Genomic DNA, 22,118 nt, shown 5'->3' on the forward strand with positions numbered 1-22,118 from the left:
CGACATCAGCTCACAATATAGCAGGAAGTGAAATGTGCTGAAGTAGGCGGTGCATTTTTTTGCAAATCCCTCGCAGGAGACTGAGCGCACGTGATCCAGGCGTGCTGTTGTTGACGTGTATTATTTATATTTTGACCTGATTCAACCAGAAGGTGAATATAAAAGCTCTGTTTCACGGTTCACGGTTTAATCACATAAACATTAGTTTTAAAATAGATTTTGGACGTTTTAAATATGCTGTGAGTGTCTGTAGATTATTCGCATGCTGCATGCACACTACATTAACAAATTAAATATGTCTCTTGGGAATACTGTTACATGTGGGCGTTAACTTATTTGCTCTTTATTGTACGATATACTTGAACGGCACTGTTCTGTAATGTTAAGCTTGCCTTTGGCACTCTGCGTGGAGCTGTTTAAATTATCATGATAGTTGATGATGATGTGTACTTGGGTTTATCCTAAGTTTGTATCCGCCAGCCGGAGTTCGCATGTTTTCTTCCTCCCAAAGTCCAAAGATATGCTTGGAGTTAGTTTAACTGGTGATTCTAAATTAGCTGTACGTGTGTCTCTCTGTGTAAGCCACGGGTCACAAACTCCAGGCCTCGAGGGCCGGTGTCCTGCAGGTTTTAGACATCACCCTGGGTTAACACACCGGAATCAAATGATTAGTTCGTTGCCAGGCCTCTGGAGAACTTCAACTTCGACATGGAGTTGGTCATTTAGCCATTTAAATCAGTGGTGTTGGATCAAGGACATATCTAAAACCTGCAGGACCCCTGCTGTCAGCCCTACCATAGACTAGTGTACCCCACCCCGTAGTAGATAGATTAATAGATGGATAGATGTATGGGATGAAAACTTATTCAGCAAACAGTAACCTCAGCAGAAAGAAAAACGCATAACTCACGCTACGCTGACTCCATCTACTGGTAAAATCAATGTAAAACAACTGCTCCCAATTCTACACGCACAGATGCACACACATACACGCACATACAAACAACAAAGGCCACTCTCCATTTCTTTCTAGACAAAAAGCAAAAAGGATTAAATGGATTAAAGATCTTTTTTGTCATTTTACATAGTAGAATGAAATTGTGGAAATTGTGGACGACAGCAATTTATAACTAGAATGAATAAAAGATTTTTTTCAATTAACTTTTGGCATGAGGCACAGGTTCCAGTCTGACTTGTCCTTCGCTGCATGTCTTTTCATGCTGTCTCTCTTCTCTTTCTACTGTTCACTGCTACAGAATAAAGGTTTAAAAAAGCCCAAAGAGGAAAAATAATTAAAAATCAAATCTTAACAGCACTAACAGAGGAAAAAAATATCAGAATCATGCGTAGTTTCGCTGGTGTAAAGTCTTATGAGCTAAGTATAACGTTCTAAGTGCCAATTTGTATGTTCAAAAACTGCATTTTCCAAATGTCAGAATTTAATTTTACATTATCTGCTGCATCTAAGCAAATTTTAAGCATGCAAGCTGCTGCAACATGCAAAACTGATGCACGATCCAGCCTTTATTTCCTCTACGATGGACTACCTCTACTAAGATGTCGTATTCTATCATCCTCCTCCAGTCAGACCTGTTTGCTGCTCAGAAACTTCCATATTTAGTTCCACCTTAAATGATCTAAGCTTTAAAGATTACTCTCAATTCCTCAAATGCAGAAACATTTTTCTTGTGCATACAGCAATAAGTCATATGATATAGTTTCCAGAGGTGTGGACTCGAGTCACATGACTTGGACTCGAGTCAGACTCGAGTCATTAATTTTATGACTTTAGACTTGACTTGAAAAAATGTTGTAAGACTTGTGACTTGACTTGGACTTTTACACCAATGACTTGGGACTTGAATTGGACTTGAACCGGTTTACTTGAAAAGACTTGATATTTTACCCCAAATATAAAATTTAACACGCATATTATATAGAGATTGAAAATGTAACGTCATTCACGGGTGGAACCGCAAAGGATTCTGGGAACTCGTGGCAAGCGGTACTAGCGCACGCAGGCTTTCAATTAAAATCAGTTATACAGCGATAAAAAGAAACACAAAAATGTCAAGAAGCTGTTGTATTATTAACTGCAATAGCCGGTCGCATGACAGCCACGGGAAGCCGACGGGTAAAGAGATCGGTTGTTATCGGATTACGTCGTTGAAGAGAAATTGTTCGAGCCATGTTTCCGAAGTAATAAAGAGGCGACTGGATTGCAGCCATTCTAAGACCAAATATAACGTCCTAGAACCCTCCAGCTCACAGGTTAGTCTGCTCCAAGCATTTCCACACAGGTCAGTCTGCTGTTGTAGTTAATGCGTCATTTTTCTTAACATAATTGGTGATATAGGTTACAAGCAAGTCTGGCGCTGAACAGAAATTGTCGCGCTATGCTCCTTTATTTATTGTGCATAAATAGTGAATTGTCCTGACACAATATTGTGTTTCGCTTCTGTTATTATGGTACATTGACAAAAACATATACTTTTATTCACAGGATAAAACTGTTGTTTTGTATCACTAATTGCCCAGTACGATTACAGCATACAGTATTATTGTCACTGCTACATTTCTGTGATGCTACCAGAAATTATTTCCACTGCTAATTAATTACCGTTGAGCTCAAAGGTTATATTAATAAACGGTTAACGAATGTGTATTTATGACGACGATTTGTGAGACTGGTAAACTTATGATACATACGATGGTCTTTACTTTCTACACGGTGCATTTCAAGGTCCTGCACCCATCCGTCGGTAAACTGTACCTGGGCTTGTTGCAGTGACCGGAAGTTACTAAACTTCATGAGTGTATGCACTCACTCCAAGAACCGTATGATTATAAATATGCATATAAATATGCTACGATGAGATAGCTGACTTCATCTAACTAGCAAATGTTTTCCAGGCTACGTTGGTGATGCAGTTTTTTTTTTAAATGATATTTTAAAAAAAATATCATTTATTTATGTATGATATTTTTGTCATGCGATTTTAAAGCCGGTCCTACAAGCGCATCCAAGAATAACATGCAGCTTATCTCAGAACTGTCGGTGAAAATTATTCTTGGAGCTAGGTTTAATTGAGCTGCATTTTAAAGAGGTGCAATTTCACAATTTGTGTATATTTTCTAAGTTCACTATTCTGTCATGTGTTGAGAAAAACAGATTTAAAAATTACATGGTCTAATATTTACATTTAGCATATAACTGCAACATGCTTTTTTTCGTGTTTTTTTTTTTTTTTTAAGACTCGAAAGGACTTGAAATTCAAAATTTCAGACTTGTGACTTTACTTGGACTTTTACACCAGTGACTTGAGACTCGACTCTGACTTGCCTGACATTACTTGAGACTTGACTTGAGACTTGAGGATAAAGACTTGAGACTTACTTGAGACTTGCAAAACAATGACTTGGTCCCACCTCTGATAGTTTCACTCTTTCATGCCATCATTCAGAGTACAGAATGGACCTCATGACAAAAATGTTTCTCAAAAGACATGGTGAAAAAATGCAACGTTTTGGGGGTACAAATGTTAGTAATTTGGAATATCAGTTCCAGATTACTTTGATTTGCGGAAATGCATTTTGGATATTTGAATACTAGCTCAGTTTTTAAATATTTGGAGAAAAGCTTTAAGAAAGTACATTTCAGTTATAATTCTTGTTATGGCATAAGAATGTGGATTACTGTAACTGTTATTAAATCATTCAGAATCCCTGGATTAATGATACAAATAAAAAGCTTTCAATTAATCTTGTCTGTGAAGGTTCTCAGTCATCCAGGTCATCGTAGTCAAAGGAGCTTGTAAAGAAAAGCGTCTGGACTTCTTTAAGTTGCTTGAAGACGTTTCACCTCTCATCCGAGAAGCTTCTTCAGTTCTAAGGTCAAATGGTGGAGAGTCCCTTGTCATTTAGCCATTTAAATCAGTGGTGTTGGATCAAGGACATATCTAAAACCTGCAGGACCCCTGCTGTCAGCCCTACCATAGACTAGTGTACCCCACCCCGTAGTATGATCCAGTTCTTTGCCATTGAGTGTCATGTGAGGCTGCACACTGTATAACCCCCAAAAAATCTGTTAACTCATCTAAAGGCATTCGTTGCCAGTCATTGTCATACAGTGCTGCACACCAATCAATCATCATAGAACCACAGTGATACTGAAAGTGACTTTGAGTACCCGTCGTACGGGAAGTTCGGAGATTGTTTGGAATATGATGGCATCTTACCAACATGTTAACAATGGGCTCCATTATAAGAGAATCGTTTTGTTAATTGTAAAGGGAATGTTTTAAAATTTGCATCACTTCACATGAGCCCTGGTTAGACTGCTTGTTTTTAGAGGGACCGTAGTGCTCTAAAAAATATCCTTATGCATATCAAAACGTTTTTCAGCTTGCATTACAGACATCGTAAAAATAATTTACAGCCTCTTTGTCTTCTAATATTTTATTTGTCAGGACATAATTTAAAAAATAATCAGGTCTTTGGCAGGTCTTAAAATTAGTTAAATACATCACCAATGAACTAGAAAACTTTACCTATTACGCTGTGTTATTATTTAGCAGTTTAACTGAGGATCAGCAAATGTGACCACATCTATGAAATCAGAACTTTTGGTTTTTCTGGTTGGGAGCATTCAAGTGTGAATGGCCTTGGAGAAGCAAGTGTTGTTGCATAGAAGGGTGAAGAAGGGACACGTGAAGCCACAATTCCTCCACAATCATGCAAGAAACAATTAGAAAACATGGATGTTACTTAAACGTGTTGCTCTCTAAAGTAGTTCTACAAGCTACTGTGTCAGGGGGGAGTTTTTTCACATGCTACATCTGATTTTATGATTATTATATATATTTATTTAATATAAATAAATGTAATATTTTGTAGTTCATCTGAAGTTGAATTGATGTAATTTGAACACCTGCTAAGGTGTTAAAGTAGTTTTTGTTGATTTATTTATTTTGGCATGTGATGGACACAACTGGGCAATGTTCATGTTTTCAGAAAATTCAGGTTAGACACAAAAAGGCTCGAGAGAAAATATCTAATTTCCCCCAACAGCATAATCCATTTTATTAATTTCTCTTTGTGTCAGAATTTGAGCGTTTTTGAGTGGGGAATGATGTTTTAATATTAATATTCCTTACAACAAAATGTCAGTGAGTATCTTATCTTTAACGCAGAGTCAAAGGACTGTTTCTGGACTAAAAACTCTTCATAAGATAAGATAACCTTTATTAGTCCCACACGTGGGGAATTTGTTTTGTCACAGCAGGAAGTGGACAGTGCAAAAGTTATGAAACCAAAATTAGAATATAATAAGAATAAATACAGTACACAACTGTACAGAATAAAATAAAATACTATATACAGTAGAATAAAATAGAATAAAATATACAATAGGATAAAAATAGAATACAAATGCTGCATACAACTGAGTAAAAATACAACGATACCAGAAAAGAGTATTGCACTTAGTGTTATTGCACATGTGTGGATGTGTGTGTTTGATCAGTTGAAGTCTTTGTTGTGGAGTCTGACAGCAGTGGGGAGGAAAGACCTGCGAAATCTCTCCGTCCCACATCGTGGGTGCTGCAACCACTGAAGGAGCTGCTCAGTGCTGTCACAGTCTCCTGCATGGGGTGGGAGATGTTGTCCAACAGGGATGACAGCTTAACCACCATTCCTGTCACTCACCACCAGAGATGGGCAGTAACGCGTTACATCTGATTACTTTTTTCAGGTAACGAGTAAAGTAAGGGATTACTGTTGCAAAAACGGTAATTAGATTACCGTTACTTTCCAGTAGGAACGCTGCATTACTAAAACCGTGATTTTTTTATTTTTTTTGCGAGAATGTCTCATGACAGTGACATAAGTGAGTGCGACGTTGGTGACAACAGCTGTGTGCAGATCAACAATGGATCATATATCGAGTGCGGGAGAGAGTGTGAGCGTGCAGCGTTTAAAGCGTGGAAGTACTGGCCTTATTTTGGGTTTGATTCCATAAAAAGTGACAAAAACATTAGCGTCCATTGTGCGTGGGAAGAAAACTTCTTTTTACAGCGAAAAAACCCCTAAACTTCCAAGCAAGCACCGAGTGCGCTACGACGTAATGGGAAATTCACAGAGAATCTCGTGGATTCTTCCACTGACCGCTGCGGCACACCTACACCAGGGTAAACCTCCGCCTACCCTACTCCTGCTTTACAGGTGAAAATAGAGCAACAGGACCGCTAGTCTTTGATGTTATTTATTTTCTGCTGTGTTTTACTTGCATCTATTTGAAAGACTGAGTGTAAACACACACAAAAAAAAATTATATGCTGGAATGTGCAGAAAATAAGTTTAAATGTTAAACTAATTTCTTCTAGTCAGAGAATGTTGCATATAATTAAATTTTTGCTTGATGCATAAAGTTAAAAGGTTAAAACTAATAAAACAAGTTAAAAAAAGAGACTTTTCCATTTGATTACATTTTGTATGATGGATTATGCAGAAAAAGTAGAATTGGGCTGAAAGATCTATCGCTTTATCACCTCTTCAGGTTGTAAATCGTGTTTTTAAAAAGTAACTAAGTAATTAATTACTTTTGAAAATAAGTAATCAGTAAAGTAACGGGATTACTTTTTGGGGAAGTAATTGGTAATTAGTTACTGATTACTTTTTTCAAGTAACTTGACCAACACTGCTCACCACCTCCACTGGGTCCAGAGGGCATCCTAGAACAGAGCTTTTCATATCCTCTTCAAAAGTTCTTTATAATTTAAAACAACAACAAAAAACTACAGTTGTTGCAGTCAAGTGAGAGGAGAGATATTGAAAATCCTTCTTTATTCTGGCTTTTCTAACTTTACCGCGCTCTCATCCAGCCTGTGCTGCTATTACTGTAACTGCTATGACTGCCCTCTTTCCGTTTTCCCTATATTTAGTAGTCATTATTTATTTTACTCATGTGTGTGTGAGTGTGACAAACCTGTGTATACACAGCCATGTCGTCATTCAAGTCTTTGCTGCAATCAGTGACCAAAGCAAGCCAGAGACACCTGAACCTCTTCAAAGGCCCTCCAGTACACGAAACAGCTCATGGGCTCTCACATCAGGGTACCATACAGGCTTTGCTGCGCACCTCATCCTTCCATAAACTGACAAAGTGTGAATGTAACACAACATAAATGTCTTTCGACCTGTATGTTTTTGCCTGCTTAAAATTATAGTTCTAGCTGAAATTGTTTATTGTTACAATAACAGGCTTTTTAAAAACTATATATGGTACAAGTTGGAGATTTTATATGTGGAGAACCTATAAATTTTAATTTACAACATTCCTACATATAATCCGTGCTTCCTTTTTTGCGTGCGCAAACTTCTTATGAACTTTGCAGTTTCAATTTACAATTTGAAAAATACTGTACCAAAGTACCCTGGTTCTAACTTTCATGGCTACTTCCAGTAATTTCATGACCACCAGCTAAATGATCTGAAGTGACTTTGATTCATTAGGACACCGGATCAGACTTAGAAAAAGATTTTTTCCAACATCTGATGCAAGAAAACACGTGACGTGGATGAACACTGTGGCCGAATATAAAGCATTGTTTGATATGTGACAGTAAATTCATGTTAACCATCATCATCCACCTAGAGTAATTTATGAATGAGGTGTGAATAATGTAGGCGCAGTTGCTTAACTGTTGGCTTAATCAATGATAGCTTTAAAAACATCTGAACAGGCTTGACATGCTTTGTGTCGTTGACATTTTTCCTCATGCCGTCATATGCAGCATAACAATGAACTCTCAGAGTAATTGCAAAGTCATTTTCACATTAGTGCCAGATCCTGTACATCTATGTGACAAAACATGTTTTTAGAGGTATCTGAGTTCTTCTTGGAAGTGTTATCTTCTGTGTGTTTACTTTGGAAATTAACGTCTCTGTGTGCGTACAAATACAAGGTGTTTAGAACAGATTAAATTAGGCAACGTTCATGTAAAGTAGTTGTTAGAAGCAAAAAGTCTTTTTTTAAAAAGATTATTTCTATCAGTCGGTGACAGAAGTGAGCCTATTTGCTCTTTAAGCTTTATCCATGTTTTGTAGCATGTCTTAAGAATGTGAAGTGTTTTGAGTGGGAAACCTAAACCAAACCATGACACTATGATTCTGCTTGCTTCAAAATGATCGTCTTGTCTTTTACACATAACTGGGGAGTTATTTGTGGCATATGTTTTAATCATGTCCATCATGGTCTTTTGCAGTTAAGACAACTTCTTCACACAGAAGTAAATGGAGCTAACTGAGAGGAAAGACACAGATTTCTTTTTTTTTTTTTAATTCATTCAAGTTCTTCTAATATGTTATTCCACTATCCTTCTTCTTCCACACTTCTGTGGGGAAGTTCACCTTACTCTGCGTATACTGCAACTAACAATACCATGACTTTAATGTATCTGCTTCCCTTCCAGTTGCCTATATTGAGCTACGATTGCCTACTCTCTGTATGCATGCGAATCCATGTGCAAATGACTAGCCTGTGTGTACAGTGTGAGCAGAGAGAGGAACACAACCAATGCAATCAGTGATTTAAACAAGCCAAGTGACTGACCAAAACCACTTCAAAGGACCTTAAATACATATTTAAAGAGTTACGTAGTATAACAGTATACGGTGATGGGCCATTAAGCTGCTATTTTTAAATAAAGTTGCTATTTTCTGCTATTCAGTTTTTCCCTTGAACTTTGTCAGAGTAGCAGTTTTGGTTTTCGTATACTTTTTAAGTAGAAAAAAGGGAAGAGGTAGAAATAGGGTGCAAAAGGGGAATTTTAAAGTAGAAATGTAGAAGCATTAGCGTGTTCAAAGAGCTGTGGCTCTCGTGTAAGAGTAGACTTCAAAGTTCCTCTGTGAGTTTAACATTGGGAACTTTAAACTTCCTTTGTTGTTGCTCAAGTTATTCAGATCACAATGAAAAAAAAAACAGTTAAAAAAATAAATCAAAACTGCTTAATCTGCTGCATTTTTTTGTTTTCTTTCATGCTGCGTTTATTTTTTATGATTTTAGGTAGAGACATTAAAAAATGTTATGGTGCATGCTACAAAGAGCAACGTGTAATAGATCCTGTGACTAAGAAACTTTCAACTCAGTCCACAATGAAAGATTATTATTTTAAGTCTCAAAAATGTTCTTGAGCTTACTATTGTATTTTAAAATACATTAGTAAGGCCATTAAGTTCTTTTCAAAGCCTGTACATTTCCGTAAAATGAACATCATCAAGTGAGCCGCCTCTAACCATCCTGCCAGACATCCCTCCCCTACCCACGTGAATGAGACACTGTTCCCCACATGAGGACCAATCAGAGGCTGGGAGAGCACAGACTGCAGCTTATAAACAGAAGTGCAAGGGAGGCTGCATGCTTTTGAGTCACACATGAAAGACTCTTAGAAAGCAGAGAGACACATACCAAGAGTCTGTCCATTAATTTGCCATAACTGAACTTTTTCTGCTGTGACTTTTCCCCCCCAAACCTGCACTTTCAATATTTTCTGTTTATTCTGTGTTTTAGACACATCTGACAACATGTCCCTTCTCAGTGCTACTCTGCTGTTTCTTTTGCTTGGTGAGTAATTTTTAATCTTCTTATCCAGTTAGGCCAAATGGACATTATGAATGATTTATGTATTGAGCAACCTAGTTTATTTTAACTCACATGTGCTCATTTTCTTCTTATGAATGTTTTTCAAAGAAAGGTGTTAGAAGTATGTTGCCAAATAGTTATCATTTAACAGCAACTGTTTGTAATGATTAATGTATTTTGAAGTCAGTCATCCAGTAGATATCTGAGCTGCTCAAGATCAAAGCTTAGTATGCTGCATCTCTTACAGGGGATGTTAAAGTTGAACTCTGACTGCTTGAAACTAGTTAAGAAATTTGCCATTAGAGGTCTACATACACTGCATTGAACATGCTGCCTTTTGATTTGTCAACCATATTCCCATCTGTCACTTGCTTTATTTTCAAAAGAAAATCAGGCTTATTACAAGATGATTGTCAGAGCAGGATGGTGATCCAGAGAAAAATAGTACCTACTTATGGTGTAAGGTATTTAATGAATATTTAGTTTTGGGTTTGCAAAAAGACCCCAATCTGTTGTTGCTCTGGTATGTCAACACTTACACCTTAAAACTAACTAGTTATAGGACAGTTATGTTAGATTTTACCACTTCACTCTAAATAATGGGAGATTTTCTACTCACTTGACTATAGAAGCTTTGAAAATAAAGAGGGTGATTTTCTTTTGTTGTGAATCAATATAGTGTCATTTTAAATTAGAATGGAAATGGAAATCAAAATAGGGCTACTAGAAGGTATTTATACCAGGGCAACACATTGTAAAAGTAGAATTTCCCCATTTTAGTCTCTGAATAACATAAAGAAATGAAAGCTGGTGGTAACAGATAATTGGGAACAGAAACTCAAATGTGAACCAGTGTTTCTACCTTATGCATACAAACTTATCAAGTAGTTCTCTACTATATGGTAAAAATGTTTTAAAAGTGTTTCTACAAATGGAATATAAAATTTGTTCTACATATGAGACAAATGTTATATTCCCAACAAAATTATCTACCCATATTTTTTAATAAACACATTATCATATTATGTAACTATTTTTTTGACTTTCTCAGAAACTACTGTGCTGCCACCTGTGTGGCGCTCATATTTTCTTAAATAGACTGGTCACACACAACTAAGCAATTGTTATCTGTGTTTTTTCATACCTTCGTCAGACAATCTGGCCTTAAGTGGAATATTCATCATTTCTGTCTAATGCACATAAAGTGTGGTGTTTTTATATTATTACAAAATGTGGGGGTGTAAAGGTCAGGTACATGTTTATGGTCAACAGCTGATTTGTGTTTGTTTTTATTCAAGGTTTTTTACTGTAAGACGTGGATGAAAAATCTTCTGCTACTTTGGAAATCAGATGAGGCCCAGTGTACAGTTCAGAAAAGACCGATTAGAAACTTGACTTCTTAGTATATTAAATATTCAACTTCTTGGTCATGTCAAGGTTGTAATATGTCTTGAGGGGATTTCTTTTTTAATCCTTTTTTAAGCTTTTAAGGATGTTTGTGCCGGGGTTTTTTTGTTCAGTGCTTGTGCATTGACAGCTGTAGTAATGCCGCGGCAATTAGCTTTTCCTTGTCTTCTTTTTCAGATTCCATTTCCTGTGTTCAGTTTCTGGCACCTTTGAACATGGGAGGAGTCATTGGGCTGGTGCAGTTTAACTCAATGTCTCAGATGGCCACTGTCAACGTGTCTGGGGCTGGATCCTGTCGTTCAGTAAACATTTCCCTCAGCGAGTTTCCCGTCATGTATGGCCACTTTGCTCAGCCCTGTTCTGAACAAAATATCGGCTCCAGCGTCTTCACTTTTACTGCTGATCTTGCCTCAAATTCTAACATCAATGTGTCCGAACTCTTTGCGCAAAGAAAAAACCTTGATGACTTCTCACTGTCGTTGCAAACGTGTAACGGAACTAAAGTATGCACAGTTGTAAGTCAAGGTCAGACCCTCGTAACTAGTCAGGCCAGGTTCTATGGGCCCATCGCGGGTAACGTTTATATCCGTTATAACATGGATAACGCCAGCTCCAGGGTTCTTGCAGATCTTGTGACGATCGGTCAAGTTAATGCCTCGCAAACTAATGTCACGCTCTATAGAGCTACAAGTACTGTTGCAAACTGTGATATTCTACTTAAAAGCTTAAATAATGCATCTTTGACTCCTCTGGGTTCCGTAAAGGTCGGGACCCCTTTGCAGCTCCAGAAATCCCGTCTGGACCTCAGTAGCTTCCAAACCACAAATGGGTTTCTTTTCCTTAGGGTGGGGTCAAGTTTCAGTTGTGCTCAGATCTATAATGTGCCAGTGAAACAGGTTAGAGCTGATGTGAACATGAATGGGATCAAAGGATACTTCAGTTTTCGTCAGGCTTCCCCTTTTGATCTCACAGAGTTGAGTGTCAATCTGACCAATTTACAGAGCAATGTTGCCTTTTACCATGTCCACGATTTTCCTGTTAGGTCATTAACAAACCGGTGTTCAAATGATAGTATAGGTGACCACTGGAATCCATTTAGTTTGAACAGAAGTAGCCCAACTTACCCAAGAGTCCCAGGGTCAACACATGACATGTATGAGGTGGGTGACCTCAGTGCCAAGCACGGGAGCATAGCAGGCAAAAATATGGTGGACATGACATTCACAGACTTCAATCTCCCTCTGTTTGGAAAGAACAGCATTGTAGGTCGCTCAATCGTCATTCACCAACCAAATGGTTCGAGGTTTGCTTGCATGAGTATCAGCTATCCAGGCGAGGTTATTGTAGGCAGAGCCATATTTTCAAGCCCTGTGGTTGGTGAGGTCTGGTTCACACAGCTGGTGAACAACCCCCTCTCTGATGTATCCATATTTCTGAATTTGGCATACGGAAATCCTACAATACCAACCAAAAACCACAACTGGCATGTTCACGTCTACCCAATCAGCTCAGAGAGGGATGATGATCAAGGCCGCTGTACCACAACTGGAGGTCACTGGAACCCCTTCAACATCACCATTGATGCCAGCTATTCCCTCCACTGTAACCCATCTGGTCCCCTATCCTGTGAGGTTGGAGACCTCGCCGGCAAACACAGTACCCTTGATCTTGGAACCACGTTAGAGGTAGTGGCAGCAAAATACTTCTTCACTGATGTCACCTCCTGGGTGCCCATGCCCGGCATTATTGGCCGCTCTGTGGTCATCCATCAAGCAGAAAGAGGCGGGCCAAGAATAGCCTGTGCCAATGTCACATTGGTGCAAGTTCCCAAAGCTAGCTTAGGTACATGGTTTGGCCCTGGAGTTTCTGATGGACAAGTGGGTTTCTCCCGGGCTGTGCCACAAGGTCCCACAACTATAAATGTTTCCTTAATGAGCCTGAACTCCATAGCTAGTGGTTATCATGTCCACGTGTTGCCCCTCAACCCAGGCAGTGCAGAGCCCTGTTCAAATGCAAACATCCAGGGCCACTTCAACCCACTAGCCTGGAACGTATCACAATCCCCCCCTCCTGGAGTTGGCACTGTGGACCAGTATGAGATGGGAGACATCAGCGGGAAGTTCGGCACACTTAATGATCAAAACAACTTTGAAGCTGTATACATGGACCCTGACATGTCGATGACTGGACCCTACAGCATAGTGGGAAGGTCGCTGGTGGTTCACAATGTCAGTGGAGCAAGGTGAGAATGTGTACTTTACTATTTGTGTTCTTAGCAGGGAGAAAGAAAGAACATAACGCAGCACAAAATTAAAAGGGAAGAAAAGAAAGCAATGTCATACACAGGTTACCACATCGTCTTTTTTTTAGAAATAAAATTAGCTAATCTTTTATTTTTAAATACTTGGTATCTGTTGCAAAAAAGAGGAAGTATTTATCATTTGGGACAACTCCAACAAGTGAAAGGTCTGGTTAGTTGCAAGTCCTTATGCAGAATAACCAGATATGTAAGTTGAGAGACCGACTTCTGGCACAGAAACAAAAACGTGTCAGTCTTTCGAGGACACCAGTGTAAAATGTCAGTTGCGGACATAACTTCCTGGTGTTTTGTGCCATGACAAAGAATTACTCAGCAAAATACTTTGTTGAAGATCCTCCTAGATGTCAGAACATGATACGATTTTCTTATCTTAATTGTGTTTCTCTTAGTTTATGTGTTTTGTTTTTTGTTTTTTTACAGAATTAGGTGTGCCAACATCTTGGCTGACAGACTCACAGATGGTGAATGGGTTATTGCCAAGGCTGTCTTTAACGGTACAGTGACTGGGACAGTTAGACTGGTAAGAATCATTACAGATAAAGTGTTTGGTGCTCATCTCATGTTTCTCATCTACTTTCTTTCTTTCGTTTGGTCTATTAATTTCAATAATTTCTATTTTTCTGTGACTAAATGGTTCCTCACAAAACAATAATCATCATCATCATCATCATTTATTTATTTATATAGCACTTTAAAAACACACCTGGTAGACCAAAGTGCTGTACAATACTAATATGCACATAGTAATAAAACCAGACATAGCAATAAAGTTAAAAAACAATAAAAAAATAAAAAAATAAAAATAAAAATAAAAATAAAATAAAATAAAAATGTCAGTTACCCACAGAGTTAAAAGCCAGGGAATAAAAATAGGTTTTTAATAAAGACTTAAAAACGGGCACTGATGCAGCCTGTCTAATGTGGAGAGGAAGGTTATTCCAAAGCATCGGCGCGGCAACAGAGAACGCTCGGTCTCCTCTAAGTTTCAGCCGTGACTTTGGGACCGAAAGCAGCAACTGCTCAGCTGACCGAAGGGAACGAGTGGGGACGTGGGGCTTCAACAAATCAGACAAATAAACAGGTGCCAGACCATTTAGAGATTTAAAAGCCAATAAAAGGACTTTAAAACGGATCCTGAATTCAATTGGAAGCCAGTGTAAAGAGGCCAAAATCGGAGTGATGTGATCAAATTTTCTTCTACCAGTTAAAAATCGTGCCGCAGCATTTTGCACTAATTGCAAGCGTGACAAAGTGCCCTGCCCAACCCCTGTTAAAAGAGAATTACAATAATCTAAACGTGAGGTAATAAAGGCATGAATAACGCTTTCCAAGTCACGCTTGGAAAGAAAGGGCTTAACCTTTGATAAACGTCTGAGGTGATAAAATGCTGATTTTACCACCCCGTTTACATGGTCATCAAAGGTGAGTGCAGAATCAATTTTAACTCCGAGATTTGTGATCGAACTCTTTAGTTGGGAAGTCAAAGCTGCAAGATCAACATCCAGAGTATGAGAAGAACGATTTGGGCCAAATAAAATTGCTTCTGTCTTCCGATCATTAAAATTTAAAAAGTTCTTTGCCATCCATGCTTTGACATCAGTAAGGCAGTCAAGCAGAGGTCCAGTTGGGAGACTATCAGAATGACTAAAAGGTAAGTAGAGCTGGCAGTCATCTGCGTATAGATGGAATGGCACTTTATGCTTTCGGAAAATCGCGCCAAGGGGCAAGAGGTACAATGAAAACAATAACGGCCCAAGAATAGATCCCTGTGGAACACCCCAAAGCAGAGGGGCCACAGAGGATGAAGCCGACCCCAACTTAACACAAAAGGTTCTATTTAAAAGATAATGACTTACTGTATATGAATAAGTGTTTAACAAGTGAACATATCTGAAGTGGAAAAAACAACAACAAAGCCATGCAATTATCTCTTGCAACAAATGTAAAAAAAAAAACAGTTTGATTGCCATCTAATCAGACAAGTTAGGGAGTGTGTACTACATTCATTTAACACTGCATTCCTTTGCATTACTAATGGCTTCAAGATCAGGTGAGGCATATGCTATTTTAATCTCATGAGCTCCCTTCTTTTGGATTTTACATTTTAACAAAAGGTTTTACATTTCTAATATTTAGCTCACACTGATGCTAACATCACAGGCATGATTTCCCACAGAGGATTCAACTTTTTTCGCCAGTTTCTCTGTAAAAACAAAGAATGCTGAAATGTAAAAACATGTGGAGTTCTTTCTTTTAGAAAGACAGCAGCTTTTCTTATCTTATACACCACATCTAAAGCGGTGTATTTAACTGCTACCCACTTGTAAAAGGTTGCTAATCTTACTAGCAGTGTGTAAAATACTGTATTGAGACCAGTTTGACAGAGAAACAAAAGAAGTTATAATTGAATGAGATGAGTGAATGAGTCGTAGTATAATATATCTGATAGCCTAAGAGCAGAACAATTGTTTCTTTATCATTGCTAACTTATTTGGAGCCAAGCTGCCACAAAAACATGACAGTGTATTTCTGCTGCACTGGACAGAATTCATTATGCCTACGATAGCTTGCAACAGGAAGCAAAAGGAAGAGGGGGACGAGAGCATTAGCTTAGCATCTATCCGCTGGCTAATGGTACGTGCGGTTTCACCAAACTAAAAGCTCACCAAGGGAACAGCTGTCTCTGGCAGCTGCCCTCCAGAGGCCCCATACTGAGCTCTGCACTACACTAATGGAGAGAAGAGATTGCAGTATCTCTAAACAGCCTATATGATTAAAGAGAAGTAGGCAGTTTGAGTAATCAATGTTGTTCTGCAACAAAATAGAGTGGTTTCACTCAGACAGACTGAGAATCAAAAGAAAAGTGAAATGAAATGTCATAGTGAAATACCTTTACACTTAAAGGTGGACAGCAGTATCCACAAATCTATACTCGGTTCATTTTAACGGCATTCATGCTTCAGCAAAGCAAGTGTTTAGTTGCGATTGAACTATGAGATTCCTTCTTTGTAATGTAAGCACTTTGTTTTCCTCATCCCAGCAACAGCAGGTGTTCCTCGATGGGAGTAGCAGCGATGTTACTCTGGAGGTGAACCTTAAGTCATCTGCGGGGGATAATGTAAGTACAGCTTTATATAATCTACATGCATGCAAAAAAATTATATTGGCCACCATCACAAAACTCAGTGTTCATCTGCCACCCATCAGTGTGAAACTCTCTTTAAGCCTTTAATGGGATAGATGTGTTAAAAGACATCATTCTCACACCTGTATTTTATCCCAAACTGAAGAAATCAACAGCTTCCTTGTTCATCACAACTAATCGGGTTGGCTCCAGTGACACCGGGTGCAACAGTGTGGGAGACACATTCAATCCCTTCAACATGACATCGATGGTGAGATCCTAATCTTATCTGCGTAAAAAGGACGCAAAAACGAAATAAAACAGAAACAACACGCTTAAGAAATGAGAAATTGAAAGCAAAAAAAGTGGAAGAAAAAAAGAGTTTGGCCAGGTAGTTTGACCATAAGTTACTTGAAGGAAGTCCAGAAGGGTTGCTGTTTCCTGGCGGTTTGGGGACACATATTGTAATAAGGGGCCAGTCTGAGTCTAATTACAAGTTTCTTTAGTTCCTCAGTTTGAAAATTCGTAATTTCACTGAATTTAAGATTCAAAGGCTGCCCTGAAGATGATCAGTTTAAAGTGTAAATATAATAGTACATTTTTATGCTTGTAAGGGTATATGAATGTATATAATAGTATAAAGATGCTAAAAACTGCACTAATTATCAAAAGTAAATAATCTCAACGACCAAATTATTGGCTTTATATGAAAAAGATTTTGCAAAGGATCATGATCAACTTAAACCTGCCTAAATAATTGTAATGCTAACATGATTGACATGTGCTCATCTAATAATCTCTACATGTTTTTCTTCAAATGTTTACATGTAAGCATATAATATATGTATAAGACATAATATGAACATTTCTTTTACTTAATGGGACCAGTGATGCAATTGGTCAATAACCGGAGAATATTGCTAACTTCTCACTTCCTCTTCCTCTAACTTGTGCAAATCACTTCTTTCTTTCGCTTCCACTTGCAGAGACCCACCTGTTCTTTAGAAAACCCACTGAGCTGCGTGGTGGGGGAGATATCTGTAAGACATGGCATGGTTAGCCTGACACAGAGACAGTTCTATACTGACAGCATTATTCGCCTCTCTGGAGACAGCACAGGTGAAATGAGTCACCATATGTGATCAGTGATAACAGCAAATACAAAACTTCAAAATCTCCAAAGAGGTGAGTTTACTTTGTTAAGTCTAACTGTTCGTTATGTTTTGTGTGTGTTATTAGTGGTCTTCAGATCTTTAGTGCTGAAGAATGGAGAAAACATCACAGCCTGTGCCGACATCCTCCCTGAATCCCCATCAGCAGCGCAGACGTTTCCCAATGTGACTACATTCAGCCGGTGAGTGTAATTACAACATACTGCATGATGAATACTTTTCATGTAATCCTAAATCACTCAAGACACTTTAATTGCTTGCTGGAGGCCATTTGCGTAGACGTTCTATAAAACTGTTCTGTACATAGTGCACTGTATAACCCTTTTATCAGTGCTGTATTAAATAGTTGTTGTTGTAGAGCTCAAGTGTTTGTATGACGTTAAAGTGGATGTTGGTGTCTTTATGTCCAGGTATGACTTCCGAAACAGGGTCGCTGACGTACTGCAAATGAACCTGGCAAGAGTTACTATCTTGCCCACATCTCCTCAGTCTGTATCTGGGGGAACATGTCAGCAAGTCAACTTCATGATATCTGGTAAGGCAGAAAAAATGTAATCAAACTTCCATATTTGGCAACCAAAAAAAGGAACAACACGATGATGTGAGAAGGTGTCATAATGTCAGTATTAATACAAGTATTTCAATAATAATAATGTGTATGTGTTAGTCCCCATAGGGAAATAGTTCCTCTGCATTTAACCCATTCACCCAGTGAAGCAGTGGGCAGCCACCAATGCAGCGCCCGGGGAGCAGTGTGTAGGGACGGTACCTTGCTCAGGGGTACCTCAGGGTAGCCGTTCAGTAGAGTTGAACCCCCGACCTTCCGATCATGGGGCCACCACTCTACCTACTGAGCTATCAGTAGGTAGAGTGAATATTGTTAACAATTTAAAGTTTGTTGAAGAAATACAAAGTACACTACAGCCTCTGGTAGGCTATAATGTCAGACAGTTGTCTTTTACAGGTGTCTTTGGCAAGGTATGTTAGGAATTCAACATGCTTCATCAGATGATTTGAAATAAAGACAAGCTGAAACTTTTTCCCACTGCAATAATGATTATTTTATTATGAACAGAGAACTTTAGCTGATGTTTTCAAACAGGCTATAAGTGTGATCTACCAGAGGATTTTTATTATTTTGAAAATTGAATTCAAATACTTTGGGTCAATGTGTGTTAGACTCTCCAAGATTGAAAATGTCAGTCGTGGACTAATGTGCTTCTAGCATTTATTTTTGATTTATACCCGACTTGTGTATCGTGAAGGAATTCGGTGTCACACCAGCAGTTACTCGATCCTTAGCCAGAACATGACAGTTTATGCAAATGCAACAGAAAATTTCCTGGTTGTTATGAACTGCCTGCAATCACGTTTTGAAGGAGTTCCCCTGGAAAGCTAAGCCACACTCTGGGAACTCACATGCATCTTCTGCTTCATGAGATGATTTAGAATGAAAAGCCAAAGCATTTTCCCCTGCTTTATTATGACCACAGAGACATTTAGCTGATGGACAACTATCAAACAGGCCAGCTAATTATCGGGTCATGTTTATTGTTTTGACAATTTAATGAAGATATTTTGGCCCAAATAACATTGGGTGCTTCAAACAGTCAAACTTCAGACTGCAAATGTAAATTTTTAATCATATTTTATTGTAAATATCTGACATATCAAACCTGAGTTATTGTTTGATTAAGAGACATAATACAATTTCTTCACCATTCAGTCCAAAACATTTGCACACACTATAGCCTCAAAGAACTCCTCACCTAGAACTGATCTAGAACTACTGCACCACCCAGGTACCAAGTACTTAAAACAATGCCTTTGATATAATTCATTTCCTGTTGCCTGGCTGTTACATTAGACTTTTTCCATTCTTGTTTATTATTTCATACTTTTAATCGAATATTATTTGATTTATGTTATGATTTTATAATATATGTATATATTATTTATATGAGGGGGCAGTGTGAGTCATATGCCTTTGTCCCCGAGTGTTCCCTTGTTCGTATTATCAATATTAATGTTAGTCTTGCGTGAATGTTACAGCATCTATGTCAGTAAATGGTTCAGCTGCTTTAGACTGGCCAAGCTTTTTGTCAGGACATCGATACAATGAACAATAATGGGTATTGAAAATCTTCCGCAAACCTGGAATAATGAAAAGTAATTTGAGACTGGAGTTGAAGTCCAGGAGTCTCATTTTCTGTCCCTTCCTTTGTCCCAGGGGGTAACTGAGGAGAATTTCACAGCTTTCACACATTATATCACATGACAGTCATTTATACTATCCCAGGTCTCCTAAAAGGTGAAGAGTTTACTATTCTAATAATTCCACACAAGGCCACCACTGGATCATTTTTATTAGAATAAAACGATTAAGTTCTTTAACTGGCTTACGGAAATTGCTCTCATGGCATTATTTTCTGATTCAAGCCAAAATATTGAAAGGGCATTTCTTTTGTCAGCCAAGTGACATCAAGGGAAACATAACTTTCAGTACAACAAAGATTCACATTTCATAATAACCCATTGAACTAGCAGTTTCTGTGAAGTATAACAAAACAGTGAAACTCTAAGTATGCTAACTACACTGGTATATGTGTAAGTAAGCACTGTTACTTTGTCTGTATGCTAAAGGGAATGTGAGCACTGGCCTGCTGAGCTCTGTCAAAACCAGTGACAAAATGGGCGTCTTCAGAGAGTCTGACATATGTACAAGTAAGTGCATTTTATACTGCTCTTAAAGCTTTGACTATGCTTTAAATGCCTTTTGGTAAAATGAAATTAACAATGTATTTAGACAACATATAGAAGGACACTTTGAAGTCCTTTTTTACAATCCAAACAATAAAATAATGCATAACACTTGAAAAACTTGGAAGCCATATGAGCTATTAATAGGGACTGGAACTGAGAACCAAACCTTGTAGAGAATCAGTTCCCAGTGGTTCAGTTCCTTGGAAATCATAAGTCTGATATCACTTAACGTTTCCACTTACAATCAATCGGCTGATTTCAGTTCGCCAAAAACAGTGGTCCAGTCAACAGTGTGGATATGGACATTACATTTATTTTTAAAAAAGGAAAATAGCATGGCGCTTTGCTAGCATGCTAATGCTAAGCTAGCCAAGAACCAGAGTGATGCTAAAGCTGACCCCAGCCCAGCAAATAACCTGAAAACCTGAACTTTAACAGGTAACAAAAACAGTGATGAGCAGTCAGGCATGACTGACAACAGTTTCTGCCTGTTCAAGTCTCTTTGTGCTAGTTACCTTACAATATAAAGTGCCTTGAGGGGACTGTTGTTGTGATTTGGCACTACATAAATAAAATTGAATTGAGTTTTCATCTTTGCTCTGTGCTGTCAGCTGTAAAAATCTAATATTTGCAGTCGCAGTTTGTGTTTTCAGTGATCATTGTTAGTCATTCAAATAACATGTGAATGCCTTTCTAATTTCTTATTAGGAGGTCCAAGTCCGAGTCCAAGTCCAAGTCCAAGTCCAGCCCTCACGCCATGGACTTTTCTTCTTGGCTTGATGTTCGCCTTTGCCTGTCTGCTGCCTTCAGCAACTTATTTATAGCCCGGAGACTCAGCCACACCTTCACCGTCAGTGGGGTTACATGACCTTAAAAAGATTGTGAATAGAATGTCTGTCAAATGCAACAGTGATCATCAAGCGAATGAACACAATCTGTTACATTGGAAAAAAAATTTCAGTCAATGAAGAATTTCCCTTTTTTCATTACTTTTATAAAAATCTAAAATATAAATATAAAAATAATAATGGTAGGTAACAAGGCTTAGGTAACAGGTAAGAGTTTAATGTTTAGAAATTTCTGCAAACTAGATTTTTTTTCTATTTATGTCATTTGGTTTCTTTAATGGGTGGGTGGTTTTATTGTATCTTCTGACCTGCTAACTTTGTTTTTCATGTATGCACTCTCCAAATATCCATGTGAAATTTTGTGTATATCTTGAAATTTGTGAATAAAGTACAATAATGTTTGGATGCCTTGTCAGTTTCCAGAGTAAATGTGTTTAAATTGCAGATGCAGTTTTTAGCTGGACAGTAATTCTGTTAAGATTTGCAAAATAAGATTTTTTTAACTTTTTCAATTCATTCCAGCAAAACAAACCTCCAAATAGCTGCAAAATGTCTAATGATTAGATTAAATAGACTGCAGTGTTATTCCTTTCATTAACATGGTGTCCAGGTAAAGTGCATATCACTTTTCCACCCATTCCCTCACTCTTTTCCACACATTCAGACAGTTTCCCACATTTTGATTAGTTTTAGTTTCAACACGTGAGCATCACGCAAACTGTCTGGCTCAAAAACCACATGAATTCCTGCTAAAACTAAAAGATGATGATCACAAAGAGCAGAAACTGACACTTAACTCTTTAAAAATATATTTTTTTTATAAGTTTAAAGGCCGTGCAATCAA

At 38.1% G+C, this 22,118-nt stretch overlaps 1 protein-coding gene across 2 annotated transcripts; it reads left to right on the forward strand.

Moving 5' to 3' along the window:
* Positions 1–21: 21 nt before the first annotated feature.
* Positions 22–21,679, forward strand: cusr (Copper-only SOD repeat protein). 2 transcript variants are annotated; one of them, XM_004539130.5, is made up of 11 exons: positions 22–152; positions 9,569–9,622; positions 11,225–13,289; positions 13,788–13,887; positions 16,408–16,485; positions 16,658–16,762; positions 17,478–17,610; positions 17,731–17,845; positions 18,074–18,198; positions 20,307–20,387; positions 21,135–21,679. In XM_004539130.5, exons 2-11 carry the CDS (start codon positions 9,583–9,585, stop codon positions 21,248–21,250), a joined length of 2,958 nt encoding a protein of 985 aa, XP_004539187.3. In that variant the 5' UTR covers positions 22–152; positions 9,569–9,582; the 3' UTR covers positions 21,251–21,679. The 2 variants fall into 2 exon arrangements, with proteins under 2 accessions (XP_004539187.3, XP_024658723.2); XM_024802955.2 differs by lacking the exon at positions 22–152 and having other exon boundaries at positions 9,417–9,622.
* The last annotated feature ends 439 nt before the right edge of the window (positions 21,680–22,118 follow it).

The sequence above is a fragment of the Maylandia zebra genome, linkage group LG6 (assembly GCF_041146795.1).
Source record: "Maylandia zebra isolate NMK-2024a linkage group LG6, Mzebra_GT3a, whole genome shotgun sequence".
In the NCBI taxonomy this organism is placed as follows: Eukaryota; Metazoa; Chordata; class Actinopteri; order Cichliformes; family Cichlidae; genus Maylandia; species Maylandia zebra.

Bases quoted from the DNA above. Each gene is read 5' to 3' on its own strand.
- cusr (XM_004539130.5), top strand. From the start codon at position 9,583: ATGTCCCTTCTCAGTGCTACTCTGCTGTTTCTTTTGCTTG. The intron at 18,199-20,306 runs GTAAGGCAGAAA...TGTATGCTAAAG, and splicing joins AGTCAACTTCATGATATCTG to GGAATGTGAGCACTGGCCTG. The intron at 20,388-21,134 runs GTAAGTGCATTT...ATTTCTTATTAG, and splicing joins AGAGTCTGACATATGTACAA to GAGGTCCAAGTCCGAGTCCA.